Source organism: Cheilinus undulatus, linkage group 5, assembly GCF_018320785.1.
Source record: "Cheilinus undulatus linkage group 5, ASM1832078v1, whole genome shotgun sequence".
Taxonomy (NCBI): Eukaryota; Metazoa; Chordata; class Actinopteri; order Labriformes; family Labridae; genus Cheilinus; species Cheilinus undulatus.
The window spans coordinates 8,823,211-8,841,021 of NC_054869.1; the positions used below are offsets into that span (position 1 = coordinate 8,823,211).

General features: G+C 40.8%; 1 protein-coding gene across 11 annotated transcripts in view; it reads left to right on the forward strand.

Moving 5' to 3' along the window:
* fbrsl1 (fibrosin-like 1) overlaps nt 1–17,811 on the forward strand; it is a 482,412-nt gene that overhangs the window by 296,660 nt on the left and 167,941 nt on the right. For 8 of the 11 annotated variants that reach the window (XM_041786873.1, XM_041786864.1, XM_041786872.1 and 5 more), the window contains one exon: nt 17,261–17,290. The exons of the other annotated variants lie outside the window; for them this stretch is intronic. In XM_041786873.1, the coding sequence (XP_041642807.1) occupies nt 17,261–17,290 (30 nt within the window). The remainder of the gene's footprint in view (nt 1–17,260; nt 17,291–17,811) is intronic. 11 annotated transcript variants of the gene reach the window in all.

The window sequence follows — 17,811 nt, forward strand, 5'->3', positions numbered from 1 at the left end:
CCCTGAAGGGGGTTAGGTTTAGGCATGAGTCACTAAGCAGTTAGAGTTAGGGCAAGGTAGTTGGGTAGGGCATACCTTGGAGCCCACACTAAGTCCTATGGTTAGGGCTATTACATAATGCGGCGTTATTACATAATGTGGCTTTACAGACCCCACAGTCTTTCTAGTAGGTTTGCCCTTCTGGCCTTCCTAGTGTTAAAGGTAGCAGGTTTTCTCAGTTTTTTCCTGGAGGAGTTTTTACCTCAGAAAAAGTCACATCAAGATTGTATTTTGAATATTTTTGCATACATCTAGACACTTTAAAATGCCTTCCATCCAAGGGCTGTTAAGGAAATCTCAGTCGACGATGCTTTCAGACTCCTCATGGGTAACACAACCTGTATTTTCACCGTTGAAGAGCGTATTGGAGGCCCATTTGTCAAAATCACAATTACTGTAATTACAAATTCCAAGCCAATGCCGGTAGTGGTGAAGACACAGAAGGTGCTATTATTCAGGGGAGCTGCACTGTTCTGGTTTCAGCCCTCTTCTCAAATCATATCCTTCATGACATCAACCACAGCCTCCAGTTGTGAATTTATGGCTGTCACACTGTTATCCGCTCACAAAAGCACACACAGAGCTCACTTCTTGTAGGGATTTTTTCCCCCTTTGAGGCATCAGAGTTTCTCTCATAGTTTCTTGTAGAAACTCAGCAGTGTCAGCTTTGTTTTAGTAGGAAATGTTTTTGTTTTCCCCTTAGCTGCTCCTGCCTGACCTTACGGGAGCAGCAGCCATCACAACAAGACCTTATGAATAATTAGCCTGGGTCAACTGATACTCCCGTCTATGCACACTGCTGTTGTCTGCTCCGCCAGCCTCAGCCAAAAGCCAGTGAACTGTGTGCAATTCTGCTCAATTGAATCAGTTGCAGCATTTGTTATTCGAAGGTAAAGGGCTAGATGTAAGCCGATACGAGAGCTACCTCCGAGACCAAGCGCAGGACAGGAGGGAGGCCGTCAAATTAGCAGAGAAGCCAGGACTGTATTTGGAGGCTTCTACGGTGGTCTGTCACAGATATGCAATCACCTGGTGCTTATCTGTATGCTGCTGGCCCGCCGTTTCACTCTCTGGGGATTAGAGCGAATGCCAGGCTAGGGTTTCTGAGAGCCAAGACGGCCCCTGGAGGACAAACAAAACCAAATGGTTGCATAGTGTTTCTTGTCCTGGTTTCATGTTCGGGTCAGAGGAGATGTGGTGCAGGTGTCTGGGGATTCAGGTGTGTTTCTGTGTAATGGGTTAAGAGCTTTATTGTCAGACACATGATGTACATTGTCTCTCAGATCGTCCTGTTGGGGCTTCTTTGTTTAATTTAGCAGTTTATTCCAACAGAACCTGTCCAACTATGATGTTATGATAGAACAAACCTTGTTCAGGGCTTCTTAAATTCTCCTTGACAAAGAATTCAGCCAGTTTGCTGGCATATTATTTACACATTTTACATCATTTCATTATAATCATCATTTTATCTAAATCCTCGGAAAACACATTGAGGGAGAACCATCATTTACAATGGTGCTGAGGTACAGACAACAATAAAACAGACGGATAAAAGCAGTTAAGGGGACAAAATATGAAACAAAGAAATTCATTATTTATAAAATTGTTGGCAGTAATCACAGTAATTAAAACACAAAAACATGTAAAATATTAAATGGAATGACTGCTAAGATCAATGAGGTCAGCAATTAAAACTTGAAATTGTCTCATTGGTATTAATGTTTGGGAAAATTTTGGAGCAGATTTCAAGTGTTCGGGGCATAAAAGCTAAAAGCAGGTCTTCCTAGCTCCGTGTGAAATTTTAGGACCTGTAGTATGGCCCATGACTGGGAGCAGGTAGTTTCCCATATTAATGGTGAGGAGAGTTGAGAGATGGGGGATAGTTTCTTTAAAAGGGCTTTGTAAATAAAGAGATATAAGTGTCCCATATGTCCCATATTGATGTAGTGGCATCGAGAGGTTCTTGTGTTGAGTTATAAATGATATCTCTGTTGTCAAGCACAGAGAGGAAGCAGCTTCAATGATTCTTTTCCTTGTACATAAAGGAAATCAAGACTTATTACTACGGACAAAGCCACACTGCTACCTGAGCTTTGATAAGAGCATATCGATATGTGTTTTGAAAGAAAAATTTAATCTATCCAAATTTCTTGATATTTATAAGATAGCACTCTTTCTATCACCCTGTTGTTAGCGATTGAATTTTTAAACCTTCATCACTATATTTTGGATTGGACAACATTAATCCATTTCGTTTTAGAGCAGTTAAGGACCAGTTTTGAAGATGGCTAAATGCTAACTGTAGTTTTAGCGGCTTCATAGGTGGAATTGGCTAAAATATAAAGGACAGTATCATCAGCATAAAGGTGGAAAATTGCAATGATAGAAGAACTGATCCTTGGGGAACAATCTTTGAGAGGTGGAGAAAGGATGACTTGGCATCGCCCATCTTCACACACTACAGCCTATCAGAAAGATAGTTTCCAAACCTTTTACAGCTGTTGCTACCCAAGCCTTTCTTGAGAAGTTTTTTAAAAGTAGAGTGTGGTCCACTGTGTCCAAGGCCTTTGATAAATCAACAAAAAGTAACGCACAGTGTTTAATATCAAGTTTATTATAACAGCAACAGAGGCACCTCTCCACCTCTATATAGGATGTGCGTATGTGCATGGATTGTTGCTTTTACGTTCTTTGTTTGAAAATGCACTGTTCCACTTGTAAACTTCTACACCAAATTCCTACTCTGCCTATGTAGTGTAACTTAAAGAAGAAATATCAGCCATTTTAGGAGGCAGCAGTGAAAATTATTAACTCCAACATTGAATTTCATTATTTTAGATAATGACACTTTTAGCTATATTAGATTGAGAAATTTGAAAATCTAGAAAAGCAGAGGGGTTTTTTAGGTTGAACTTCATCAATTTTTGAAGATTATTTTGGGGTTTTTTTCCCTTCGTTTAGATGGGACAGCTGAAGAGAGAGCATTCACAAGGAGAAAGAGTGGGGGGAAGACTAAGCACTAAGACCTGGAATCAATCCCACGTCCAGTACATTGAGGACTACAGCCTCTGTACGTGGGCGCCTGCTTGACCCACTGAGTTGAACTGCCATCTAAAAGGCATAATGTTTGCCTGAATAATATAGACATTTGTTGGCATTTAATTCAAAATTTGTGTTTCATGTTGTGTAACATTGGTGCTATGGTTTTCTAACTTTGTTTGCCCAAGGCACACATGAAGTCCGGCCAAAATCTCAATGCACACCATATTCATGTCCATGCTAAATAGCCTCTTTAAACTTGTTACAGTGTCTTCAGTTGTGGGATAGTTGTAGTAGTAATGTATTGTTGTACTCAACACACAGACTTGCTTCTCCAGCCATTTAAAAACCACTGAAATAGTGTAAGCAGTTTCCCGAGAAGCAAAGGATTTCTAGGTAGTGTCTGGACCATGTTCTGTTTGGGCTTAGCCCCGGATATTTAACACGTCTGCCTCCACCTCTGGTCTGATCCAGTCTAAAGTTGCCTCAATACCATGAATTTTAGTGGTGCTTAAACTCCATCCCAAAGAAATGTCCAAACAATCATTGAAATCATGCAATGCTGGTTCTACCAGTAGTGGTTGAATCTATTTCTAGACTGCATGTGTCTTACTGATGGACATGGTATGAAAATATGAAGAAGCTTTTTGGCTAGCATGTGGCTTTTATTTGTTATGATGCATTTCTAACATGTTCATCTTCCATTTGAGCCTTTTATTACAAGGTTTTCTGTAACTTTTAGACGGCCATGCTTGTTTTTCATTTGGATGAACTTGTTGTACTATGACTTCTTTTCTTGTAAACTTATTGTTCATTTACACAGCAGCTTTCACACCACTCTAGAAAGTGTGTGTAGTTATTTCACAGTACTGAGCTTCAGTTTGTGTTGGGCTGTGGCCTAACCCATACAGAGATATCGTGCTCTTGTAGCGACTCACAGCATCCTTTGTGGTTTTTTCATGTTTGCACAATAGGCGCATAGGTTGTGGTTTTTCTCACATTTTTACAACGGCTCACCACCAACGAAACTGCTGTAGCTGCACAGTTTGAACTCTCACTGCCTGCCCTCCTTCCTGTTTGAGCACTGAGGGAATTAACTCACAGAAATACATTCATTTGTCCCCAGAGAGAAGACATTAGAAAATGAAACAACTTTTTCAAGTCACACGGGGCAGTTTCATTGTCATTTCTGTCTGTCTACTGTAGAAGACACTGGATTGTCAACAACAAACACGTTAGCTTGTTTGCCTTGCAGTGAATAGTCTGTATTTCTTCAGTCAGCCACAGAGTATGTCGTCCTTCTCTAAAGATTGTTATTAAGCTCAGAGTTCTGTAAATGTCCGCTGATGTGTGGCAAAACACACAAAGATTTGCCTTTGTCTGCAGTGCTAAATTTTATGCTTAATTCATTTCCACGCTCATGTAGCCTCTAATTCAACCTGCAACATCTACAAGAATATCTCCAGTCTTCACACCGTCCTGATTAGACATGGATCTGGAAAAAATGATCTATGACTGTGATGAATCTAGAGATAAGAAAGATGCTGGCTCTCGAGCATAAGGTCCTTTCAGAAGCGCCGTGCACAAAGGAGAAGTTCTTCTCCGCAGGGTTTTGCAGAGGGTTCAGCAGAAATGTGGTATAGTGTCATCATATGTCTTTTTTTAAATGAGATTGTTAAAGATAGATCTTGTTTTAATGTGGTCTAATGCGAGGAACACTATCGGCCATTGAGTGGGAATGTCTTATGACTGCCTTGACGTACTTTGCTCGACGGTCTTGTGCTTTTACTCTGCAGTTTCAGATACCCAGCCAAGTGCAGAGGCAGGGTAATTTTAAAAGCTCCTGCTCTCCCTGTTTAGTTCATGAACTCCAGCAGCCCACCTCCTTCCTTCCCTCTGTGACTATATTAGTATCTCCCAGAGAGTGTCAAGTAAGTCTGCAGCTTCTGTTTACAGGCTATTCAATCACTACAAGCACTAGTGGCAGGCTGATTTTCCTGGAATGCCACACTCCCCATGGACTTCTCACATGGAAGGTATTTATCATATGAAAAATTTAGCACTGTCAGACTTGCCTGTTTTACTAGCCCTGTCCTGGTTCTGGGACTGGTAAAACATTGTAATATATGTACTGCAGTCAAAACTGGACATAAAAATATCCCAGAATGCTGCAAGAGTTACACTCTGTCATAGGAAAGTGGTTACTTTTATAACACCATCGAACCGGAGATAACATCTCACAGCCTGTGGTAAAAACAGGTCATTTGATTATATTTGTTTTTTCAGCTCTCAGTGACGCACACAGAAAACATTTGTTTACCCAAAGCAGATTAAAAGAAGTGTTTGTATTTTCCTTTTTTAATCTGCTGAGCATTTTTAGCTGCTTGAAATCTGCAGCATGCCACCTCACATCACACCGAGTGTTGGTGCATGTATGTTTATGCGCTGTTGACCTCAAACCTGGCGACAGCCTCTGCTAACTGCTGGTTTTCTGCCAGTTTTTCTGCAAGGCTATGAGAAAATTAGCTGAGCCATGTGGAGTCTTGTAGCACCCTAATATAGCTTTTAGCAGGGTGACCTGGCTCACTTCAAATAAATAACGATATTCTGTATGCGTATGCATTTGCAACTTGAGCATGAAATCTTTGTTTAAAATTGCTTTTCGCATTCTTAGGACTCATTTATGCTCCATTTACACAGAAAATGGATCCATACATTTCAAATAATACAAGCATCACTGAACACATGCTCTTTGCACATGTTGGCCAACATCATTTATAAGTTTGTAGTCTGAAAAAACCTAAACAGTAAAATTCTGCCTTTTTTTTATCTATTCTTCTTTGCTGTGTCGTGCTGCTCTGGCTTAAACTGTTGGCTACACCAGTGGTTCTTAACCTTGGGGTCGGGACCCCCTTGGGTGTCATGAGACACTGAGAGGGGGTCTCCAGTTGCCCTAAAAAACCAAGATTTTTTTTCTAATTACACTGTTGCCACTTTATACCAATTTTGTCAAATTATTTACCTCTTTTTGTGATTTTTCCCCCCTGCAATTTAGCACATTTTTACCATTTAACATCTATTTTTGTCAGTTTTAAACCTTTTCCACCACTTTCTTTCTGACTGTTTTTGCCACTACTAAACCAGTTCTTGCCACTTAAGCTTAATGTTGCTGCTGTCTACCCTTATTGCTACTATTAACCCATTTTAACCTCTGTTTACACCCAATTTTTACTATTTTATCCCCATTTCACCATTTGATATGCACATTTTGCTAGTTTAACCAATTTCTGCCAGTATCTTTCTATTTTTTCTTTCTCAGTTAACCTGACCCAACACACATGCATTGACATCATCAATAAATCACAAATGGGGAGGGCTCATTCTCTGGGTTTTTCAGGGGTCCAGTTAACTCTTTGGGCACGCTTGTCTCCATCCCTTGTGCTTTTATACTTTTGTAAAACTCTAAAGTTTCCTGAAATTTTCAGGTTGAGCTATATGTAAGTACACTGAAAGATTTTTTTTTTTACCAACTTTTACCTAGAATTTCTTTTTTCCAAGCCCCTACTAAAAACTATTTGAGGTCAAGATGAGCTGATGTGAAAACACAGCAGGAAATTCACTTGAGTGAGCAGAAGTGCTTGGTGACATTTATGTGCTGTGACTCCCACAACTGTATGCACATGACAGCTGCAATGGCCACACACATGAGGACACTGATGCATTAGGTTTGATGTTCACCAGCATGTTCTTCCTGAACTACACACAGCATTGATAAAAAGGCAAAAAGTTCATCAGCATCTGACTCGAACGTTAGACTGTCCGTCTGTCTTGCCTGTTGTCAGGAATAGGCTCCTGCTGTGGGGTGCATTTGTGCAAAAGCCTCTCAGAAACATTTCAGGGACAGTCTGCCTAGAATTTACAGAAAATTTTAAGAAGCGCCGGTGTGAAAACAGCTTAAATCCTTTCTGAACTCAGATAAAAAAAAAAAACAGACAGCGTGACCCTCAGAGCATCCCTGTAAATAAACAACATGCAGGACATGGAGTGTCAGCATGTCTTTAATCATCTCTGCTCTGTCTTCATCTCTTTCAGGCTTTGCTTTCTCCTCTCCTTGTCCTCCTCCCTCTGACCCGTCTGTTTACCCAGCATCCCTCTCTGTAATGAGGGGCGTCCGTTCATCAGGCATGTTTGAGCTGCAGACAGGATTAACTTGGCTCAAGACTTAATGCACATGCACAGTCACCCTGTGCTCTGTTTGCCATTTCCAGGCCGCACATCGACTAGCAGCTCTGTCAGGCTTCCCTCTCCGGCTTGTTCTCTGTCTCTCTGGGCTCTCCAGACCACCTCCTCTTCATCGTCATCCTCCTCCACCTCCTCCTCTGTCCTCATTTCTAGTGAATTAATTGAGTTCTCATTTTTTGTGAGGGAGCTCACAGGAGGCAGAGAAGAGTGATAGAAAGATAGACAGTGATCAGTGACAGAGGCCTAGGGGGCAGAGCTCTCCCAGAGGTAGGCAGTCACTGGTTTCCTCAGGGACACTGGGGCCCCTCTGCGGTGACTTATATCTTTATCCTCTCAGCAGTCACCCCTCAGCACTTCAGGGAACACCCAGAGGCTGGTGGTCAGGGTCAGGCAGATGTGATTCCTTACTTTTGAGCCCAAGGGAGACTCGTACCTAATTTAAGCTCTTTGTGTCTGAAAATGTCTGAAGGGGGAAAAACTGAAAGGTGTACAGAAAAATATGTAGTAGTGCTATTTTACTGTGAACAAGAGGAATATAAGACAAAGGAAAAGAAAAACTGTACACAGTACTGGTGCTAGCTTTTTGAGACATGTTAGCTCAGTAACAACAGAGACATTTGTATATATTTTTATTGTGTATTTTTAATGGTAAAACATCTAACAGATGTTTCGGAACAAGTGCATGTTTGCTGTGTGGCTTCTGTGGCGCATTTCAGCTCTTTTTTGTGGCAACATGGCTTTCATACCAGGCGCATATGTGCTGCATGTCGGCTGCATCTTCCTGCTACCATAGCCGTGTCTTTCTGCATATTTTGCCTCCATTGATCTCCCTACGAGTGACTGGATTCATATCACCTAACTAAGCCAGTAAAATGCATAAAAGCAGTCTGTGTAGGCATGTTCAGATGCATCAGTTTAACAACAGTATTGTAACCTAGCAAAGATGATAGACTGGCCTGATTCAGTGTCTGTCATGAGGCAAAACCATCTTGCAAAGCTCTTATCTGAAACATTTTTGCCAAGTCTGAGATGTGACCAGAACAATCAGTGTTATATGAGGAGAAAGAAGGGGGTATCAAAGGCAGGATTTAGCCAATAACAGTAGTTGCTGCTAGTGTTGCAATAAGCTCTGATTTAGCTACTGTATAACCGTAGTTTTATTAGAGCTGGACCGCATTTCTTTATTAAAGCAAGAGCAAAGAGTGACTCTGAAAACTTCTCTCGGCAGAGAAGATGTTTTTGCATTTCTCCCAGTCATCCTCAGCATAAGATTTATCCACCGACAATCTCCACCATTCATAAACTACAGAAGCACCTGCCTGTCGAGCTCAGGTTGCAACTGCAGCTGCACATGTTTACTACCTCATTTTGTCTTGCAATGACTGCCACTGGAGTAGAGATGAGGTAAGATGTAGCTATGGTAAAGTACCAGTTTAACCAGAACTGGACCACATTTCTTTTTACAAGAGCGAAGAGCCACACTGAAAGCTTCTCTTGGCAGAGAGGATGTTTTTGTGCTTCTCCAGACTGGCCTTGGCATGAATCTTATCCACTGATGAGCTCGTGGATACACCAGTGGCAGCCATTTCTATCAGCTTCCAGTACAATGAAAACCCACTGGAAACTGATTGGCTAGACCTCTTTAGATGTCGGGCATGAACACTGCAGATTAGAGCTCTGTAATATGGATTTCCCTGATGACAGACATGGAATCTGGCCAATCCATCTGCTTTGCAAGATTAGCTTTAATCAGCCAAATTGTAAAAGTAATATAATTGTGAAACACTCACATTATTGCAATGTTAATACTTTTATTTAAAATACACAGATGAGAATACTGACATACCTTAGATGGACAATAGAGAACTATCAGGGTTTTCTAATGTTCAACAATCCAGCACTTAGATTTTCATTCTCATTTAGTCTCCTTGATAAAAACTAAACTCACTTCTCATCCAGGTTTTTCTCACCAATGAGCTTTTTTTTGCTAGTCTTAAGGTGGGCATGCACGGTGGGAAATTAATTCAATTCAGCCAGAGATTTTGAGTCATATGACTCATTTAGAAGTCACTGATTCAGTTGGATCAGACGTCATTTGTAGTGCTGTGTACATGGGGATACGATGGCTGACTACGACCCAATCACAGCGCGACCAGCTGCTCCAAACTGGTCAGATAGATTTCTGACATGTTTGATATATTGATTGTACGACTCCAGAGTATGTTAACATCAGGTTAGAAAAAGTTGATATCTTTTAAAGTGCAGTTGTATTAACAAAATAAGATAATGGGGTTTTGGATTGATTTACACTGGCATTTATCCAAACCATTCTGCCCAAACTGAAATTAGTGTTCTGCACATGCTTCACAGATTCCCTTCTGCATATGCACATTGACCTGCAAGTCAATCCACATTTGCATAGCTAAGCCAAGACAGAGGGATATGGTGCATTGTATTAGTAAATCTGTGAATGTGCTGCTGCCTGTTTTGGCCAGGACCCTCTTGTAAATAAGATTATTGATCTCAATTAGGTTTTCCTGGTTAAACAAAATTCAATAAATAGATACATTTGTACCAAAAGTATAGCAAAGAGTATGTTAAAATTGTACAGAGCTGAAAAGTTGTTCATGTTTTCGATATTTGGCATACAACCATTTTACTCACTGCTTACTTGTCAGCAAGGTCAACCGGAAAAAGGTTAGTTGCTAGCCAAAAGGGGGTAAAGCCTTGGACATACTTATGTTAATAAATGGATTCTTCCCTGTTTTTTGTGTACTGGGATGAGGGCAGTCGTCCAGTTAAATCACCTAATCCAGCAAGAAATGTCACTCATCTTTACTTGCACAAAGCCGTTCCAACAGATATGTTTCTGTGGCTCTTGTTCACCTCATCTGTGACCCATTATTTATACTTTTATTAAGTTCCTGTTATTGCTTTTGCAGGAGTGATTTATGGGGAGGAATGTTATGTAAAAAGTGTTATACAAATAGAGTCATTATAAAGTTATTATTAGTATAATTGGATTTCAGAACGCCCACAGGCAGTCCATGTTGTTTTTTCCTTTGTTTAAAGTCATTATAAATACAAGCTGTGCACCTGCAGGCATCATGTGCACCTGCAGACATGATGTGGACCAAACCTTGGCCTGAACCCTTTCAATTATGAACCATTACAACTCCTCCTCTTTCAATATTCATGCAGGTCCAGATCACTCCTTCAGATGTCTTAGGTTGCTGTAAGTTGAGATAAACACTTGCCGAGTTGTAACAGCCAATCACCCGCCTCTATTCCTCAATGTCACTGCCTTAGCACTCAATAATTCAAAGCTTGGCGGTAATGAGCTCCCCATAGGCCCTGTCCCCGAGGAGCCTCCCCACTGTGCCTTCCCCTGTAATGTAGTTATATCTCATGTCAGCTTTCAAATCAATTACATTTCTATCTGATGGCTATGTAATTGCGCCTGATTGAGTTTTTGGCATGCCAGCCAAGTGTGTGGCTCACAAACTCAAGCCAGTCAAAACAGGAAGCTTCATCAAATGAAACTGTATTTCATCCTGATTGAGGCTGCTTGCATGATAAGCACAAGTGTAATTATGATAATAATAACAATAGCAATCTGTGTTTTCTCAGCTTTGTTGTTTCTCTTTCTATGCTCTCCAGATGAAATTCTGCCCCAAGGACTATGCACAACATTTGCTTTGCTCAAGATGCAAAGCTTGATTTGATTGTTTGTAGCATGTGCAATTTACCAGAATAAATGCAAACCATAATGCTTTCACTCAAATCAGCCGTGAATGAAAGGTTCTGGTTTCTTTTGGGTTTAGTGCAGCAGACCTTATCTTTCTTATCAGGACTAAATTTTATGACTAGAGCCATGGGGATCTTTGGATGTTGTGTAGTGAAGTTGTCTTATGTTGTTACAATACTGGAATTCCAAATATGTGATACAGTTTCACTAACAATCAAACAATATCTATGACATGACCAAGAAAAATGTTTGTCTTCCTGATGAAGGCTTGATGTTGAAACTCATCAGTGGGGCTTTATGGTCTCTGTGACCATACCACACAGGTATTTATAGTCTTGTCTTGTTCATTCATCAAGTGTGGGAAAGATTCTAGACCTATGTTTTGATATCTGTACCTTTTGTATATCTATGCAACAAATATATATTTAGTTGATACAAAATGTTTGGCAATGTCTATGTTTTAAGCAACATAAGTTGGACAGAACATTCATACACATTGTTTGAATTGTATTCAGTTTTTGAATCGTGACCATTACACCTAAAGGGACTGTAATGACGTTGTATTTGAATGCATGTATTTTAAAATGAAGTTGGTCCCTCTTTTGGAAATATAACAGCCCCCACTATTCTCGGAAGAGTGTTTTTGTGGGAATTTGTGCCCATTCCTTCTGCAGAGCACTTATGAGGTCAGGCACTGATATTGGACTAGAAGGCCTGGCTCACAAGCTCTGTTCCAGGTCATCCTAAAGGTGCTCAGTGGGGATTAGGTCAGTTGTGCAGGTCAGTCAAGTTCTTCAACATCAAGCTCATCAAACCATGTCTTTATAGTCCTTGCTAAGTGCACTTGGGCACAGTCATGTTAGAATAGAAAGAGCCTTCCCCAGACTGTTGCCACAGAGTTGGAAGCATAGCATTGTCCAAAATATCTTGCTATGCTGAAGCCTTAAGACTAGCCTTCACTGGAGATAAGGGGCCTAGCCCAAACCTTGAAAAACAGCCCCATACCATTATCCCTCCTCCACAAAACTTCACAATTGGCACAATGCAATCAGGCAGGTAACGTTCTCCTGGCATCCACCAAATCCAAACTGGCCCATCTGACTGCCAAACAGAGAATGGTTCAGAACATGTTCCTACTGCTCCACAATCCAGCGTCAGTGTGCTTCACACCACTCCATCTGATGCTTGACATTAGACTTGGTGATGTGAGGCTTGCATGCAGCTGCTCAGTCATGAAAAATCTTCCATGAAGCTCCTGATGTTCAGTTTTTGTGCTTACATTAATGCCAGTGGAAGTTCAGAGCTCTTCAGCTGGAATTAGCAGAGCGTCTCCAACTCTTCCACATTATGTGCCTAAGCAACTGACCCTGCTCTGTAATTTTACATGGTCCTCCACTTCATAGCAAAGTTGCTATAACTCCTAAACTCTTCCACTTTCTAATAATATCACTTACAGTTGACTGTGGAATATCCAGCAGGGATGAAATGTCACAAACTGTCTTATTGCAAAGGTGGCATCCATCCATCCATTTGCAGTCAAGCTTGACATGTTGTGTGTCGCTCATCAGCCAAGGTCAAGCTCGATGGCTTTTTTTGTCCAAGCCTTTTCCCCCCCGTGGTGATATGCCAGGACACCACCAGGGGTTTTCAGGCCTTTGGGACATCTACAGCATGACCAGGGGCTTTTGTGGCAACCCTACTACCTTCCTGTATGTACCCTAGGTGGTGCTAACTTGCCTCAGACAGGCTTACTTGCCATTACACACCTTTCTTCAGCCTCAGTTTTTGGCCCTAACATGCCCACAAGTTCTGCACAGTACTGTACTTGCTAAGTTCTCTGTCCCTTTTCCTGTGGCAGCATTTTCTCGTAAATATAACTTACATTCTGGGGTTCTAGGTTTTATTTTCTTATAGTGTTTAGCAATACAACCATACTGATTGCATTGTTTTAAACCAAATGGTATCAATAAATACTAAAATATCCAAAATATGAACAACCAGAGTGTCAAACATAAACCACAGCCAGCAGAAGTCGTACGACCATGAGCATTCTGCCTAGAAATAACAATCTAACCTCATTGGTATGGCAAACAGCTGATAGATAAGGTCAGAGCATCGCTGTTGTTACATATGTCAAATGTTTCAGAGCAGAATCAGTGGATGGACGTATGGATTGAAAAATGGATGGATGTAGTGGACATTAGATGGATGAATAGACCTACAAATGCACAGATGGATGGACGACTGGAAATACGGATGAATAGGTGGATCAACAGAAAGTATGCCTGGATGGACAGAGGGAATACTCTAATGGAGTGGTATTGAGATAGATGAGGGGGAGGATGCTGTGGTTAGGTGCATCAGCAACTAAATAGAGATGAATTGTGGCCGCTGTCAGCAGCACTAAGTATAACAGACATAGTAAAGCAGCCTGGCTCATCCATAATCAGCAGACACAGATTGTCTTCATGCCAGAAGAGAACTTCTGTGGAAATAAAGCACTGAGAGCATCTACCAATCTGTCTTTCTATCCTCACTTCATCATCCCCTTTCTTTTTATATCTCCTTACTCTTGGTGTTCTTGCCCTTTAAATCTCTTCACTTGTGCTATTCTCTGCTCATTTCTCTTCTTAAGGTCTTGTGTCTCTCTCTCTCTCTCTCCGACTCTGTCTTTTGTGTTAACAGCCTTCCATTTTTTTGCAGTGGGAGAGCCACTGGGTGCACATCTACAATCTTGCCTTTCATTTCATGGCTTCTGGAAATGGATGTTTTACTGCCTTCATTAAGGCATGCGGCAGTCAGCACCGTGTTTTCCCTCTGAAGTTTAGCTCCATGAACCTCGCCATTAGAGGACATTATGGCCCCAGATTTCAGGGCACAGTGGAACACTGTATAATTTGATTAGTGTTATTAATCAAGTGGAATACCGCTCCTTTCACCCACGTCTCCCTCCCCTTCTCCTCCTTCTTTCTGCCATTTCACTTCTGCTTCCAAACCCTTCAGACGCTCTTTTCTCTCATCCTCCTCCGTCTATCTGTCCTCCTCTCCATCGCCTTCACCATAACACACATCCACTGAGTGTGACAAAAGGCCATACGCCTTCCCTTTTAAAAACAATGATTTACCACTTGTTTTTTCTCCCCCTGCCCCCCTCTCTTAGCCCAGGACATAAATCAATTGAGATGAAAGTTCCATAATTGTGCTTGCTGGGAGGGATTTGAGCAAAATTGCGCTATGAATTTTTTAAAGGGAATTTTTACTAGCTGTTCAGCGAGACTTGGGAGGCGATGGAAGGTGAGGCCACGAGGATTTATGGGCCTGGATTCTTCATTACTGAAGTAATTTTCCTGCAAATGATAGTGCAGCACCCTGGAGGGGGGAGCGCTGCCCGCCTGGGAGAGTACAAACCTGCTTAATCTCTCGTGGAGAGAGAGCAGCTCAGAGCACTAATATCATCTGTAAGCGACTGAGGCTCCATTTGTTCACATCTAAATCGCAGCTAGTGTATTTGTGATTCATAGTAATTGATTGCTCAGATCTGTTCCAAGAGAAGCTGTACAAGTTAATTTCATTAGGAGGGATGGTTTTATTGAACTCTGAGGGATTATGCACCGGGGTCATTTTTAAGTGTTTGCAAAATATCCTCTTTTAGGCAGACAGTTTAACACTAGAAAGACCTTGGCTGTCATTTTGACTGTTTCCACATATACTGAATTGGACATTACAGTGCTGCTGGTCCCTGCCTTCTCCTCAAAGTGTGTGTATCTTAACCTCAAATGTTATTGTAACAAGTCAAACACAATTCAAAGAAAAAAACGATCACTTCTGTATAGAAAGAACGCAGGCAGTCATTTTGACTGCACAGGTTTTGCACTTAAAGGTGCAGTGTGAATATAAGTGACAACTAAAACTCACACTCTTTTAACTCTTAATCTCTGCTGTTATAGGTGAAAATGGGTTGACTTAAAAAATACTTTTTATGTGGTCTCTTCTGTGGTGCTATGCAAGATGCACAAATCCAAAATGGCGGATTCCATGTAGGGGGCCCTCCCTCTGGATGAATAAAAGGCTTATTCTAAGTTAACATATAAAACTATTTTATGTATTCAGAGGATTAAACGGGTTTTTAGATAGCCCTATTTAGAAATATTGTGTTCCATTTTTTCTAGGTTTGTTTCCCTGAATGCTACTAGGCTTAATATTTGACTGCATTTTAAATGTTCTTTTTTCCTTTTTCTATAAATGCAGCTGCATCTTGGTTGCTTGTCCCTTTTCATTGTTTCTCACATAGGAAGCTCCCTATCAGACCTATTTTACATGTGTAGTAGTTAAAACCTGGCTGAGGAGGTTTTAGGCTTTTATAAGTCTGAAATGTTTGAAAAACTATTTCATAGCGACATCAGAAAAAAATGTTGTGCCTATTATTTAAAGACTTAATTGTGGTTTTGTAAATTAAATGTACCTCATAATTTACAAAGTAAAGCTTATTATTTTAGCACAGGGAAGTATTGTGAAACATGCACTTTTATTATTACTGGGAAAACAAGTTTTTAGTTTGGTATAAAAACAACAAAACAAACTCATAATTGTAGGTCATTATAATAACATCAAAAAATGATATTAACAATAATAGCATGTGCTGCCTGTGCCTAACTTGTAATATTTCTGCCAAGTAAATTTTGAGTTACACTGCAAAAACCTAAATTTCCTGAATTCAAAGCAAAGATGGACAAAAATATCTTATTAACAAAGAACTGAGAAAATAGCTCTGCGCTGTTTGAGTGAAACTACTGGTTAAGTGGATAACAGTAGGCGAAAATATCTCCAAAGTATTCTTTAGAAAAGTCATGCACAAACTCCCAAGACAACAATTCAGTCCCCCAGAATATGTTTTCTATTATCAGTTTGATATTTGGATATTAAAAATATTGCTTATTGATAATTATGAACCACGTCTTAACCCTCTTAGATTGAAGCTTTCCTATAGATACTACAAAATAAAAGGCACAGGTTATAAAGGGTTGAATAACCTTTGAACTTTAAATCATTGAAACTTACTTTTTTACCCTGGAAGCACTCCACTTTGATATTCTAATGTTGCTATTTTTAGGTCAATTTTTCAGTCGTTTTTCCCACTAGCTTAGCATTAGCCACCATATTGGGTCTCCATAATAGATATCACATGGGCCATGATAACCAATGGCAGGCTGTTCTGTCGTCACATCATGCTTTGCCAAACGGCGCATGTGTAAACTTAGAAACTGAAGGAGAGGGCCTGAATAGCTCGTAGTGGAGAGAGGAGGGGACTCTGTTGTGTCCCTCTGTGTCACTGCAGACAGGAACTGCTTTGGATAATGGCTCATAATCAGTCAATTAAAAAGTGCAAGGACTTTTTTTTGTAAATATATGAATATTTACAAAGTAAGCGTAGTCTGAGCTGGCCTTTAGTTGATCAAATGACATCGTTCTACCCCCTTTTAAAATTTTAAAAGCTGCAAGTCCCCATAGAGAGAACCCATTGGCTTTTATACTTGGAGGAAGTGATACTGATAAAATAGTCTGTTCTTTTTCCCATTTTCTAATCTAATCCCATACATTCAGTGTAGACTTAACAACAATGTTATCATCTGCGATCTCCAATACTTTCTGATTTTGGATAAAGACTGGCCAGTGTGTCTGGTTTGTGCAAACCGGAAGATTTGATATCTAGCCATACAGAATCTGGATCATTTTATATCCAGTCACCAAATATCAAAACTGATACAATACAAAAAAAGTGTTTCTGTTTGTATTGGGTGTCTATCATCAGACATAACAGAGTTTATAATCCGGCAGTCAAAATGACCCCTCATGGTCTTTCTAGAAGGTTTCTGGTCTTTCTCGTGTTAAAATTTGATTTGATGAACCTAAATGTTTAAAGATGCTGTACTAGCTGTACTTGTGTACTGCAGTAGCTGAGAAATTAATCAGGCTTGACATCACTTGCTCTATTTTCTCTCTCTGTGGTTGACACCTTGTCATCTGTTTGCAGTGTGCATGTCCGCTCTTGTGACTAAGATCTGCTTTGCAAAGCTGTCATGTTGTGTCTTCAGTAAGGGTCTCCACCTGTCTCTCTACCTTTGGTCTTTCCTCCTTCCTCATTTCAACCTTCCTCAGTCCAATATGGCTGACGTTCTGTCTCCATCTCTTTAGGTGCAGCCAGCAGCAGTGGCCCTTCTCAAGGTTAGTGCGTCCACGATGCCAGGTCTCATTCTTTATCCTGCCTGCCGTCCACTCAATTTTACAGCTCAGTAGCTTGAGAAGCAGAGGGGGTAAATCTGCTGCAAGAGGGAGGAAGAGGGAGAAAGGGGAGGTGGGGGGAACAAAATTATTGTGCACCCTGTCGGCAATTGAAGGGGATCTCATTCCAGGCACACTAACAACTCAGGACAATTAGTCACTTCTCACTAGGCCAGACCTGAGACTCACTTGAGGGCCCAAAAGGCAGAGAGTAGAGGACCCAGTAGCATGGCTGAGCACTGCGATTCAGCAAAGAGAGAGGCAACTTAGAGATGAAATGGCTCTGAGTTGTGCTGAATGGCTCCTCTGGGCCTTTTGTGCAAAAATGAGAGAAATAGGAGTAAGAGAGTGGGGATTAATGAACTGATACATCGTAAAGATCCATGAAAATGCTGCATGATCCATAGAAAATACAGCATGAACATAATACCGGGTATTTGCCTTTTTATGAGCACAAGATAAAA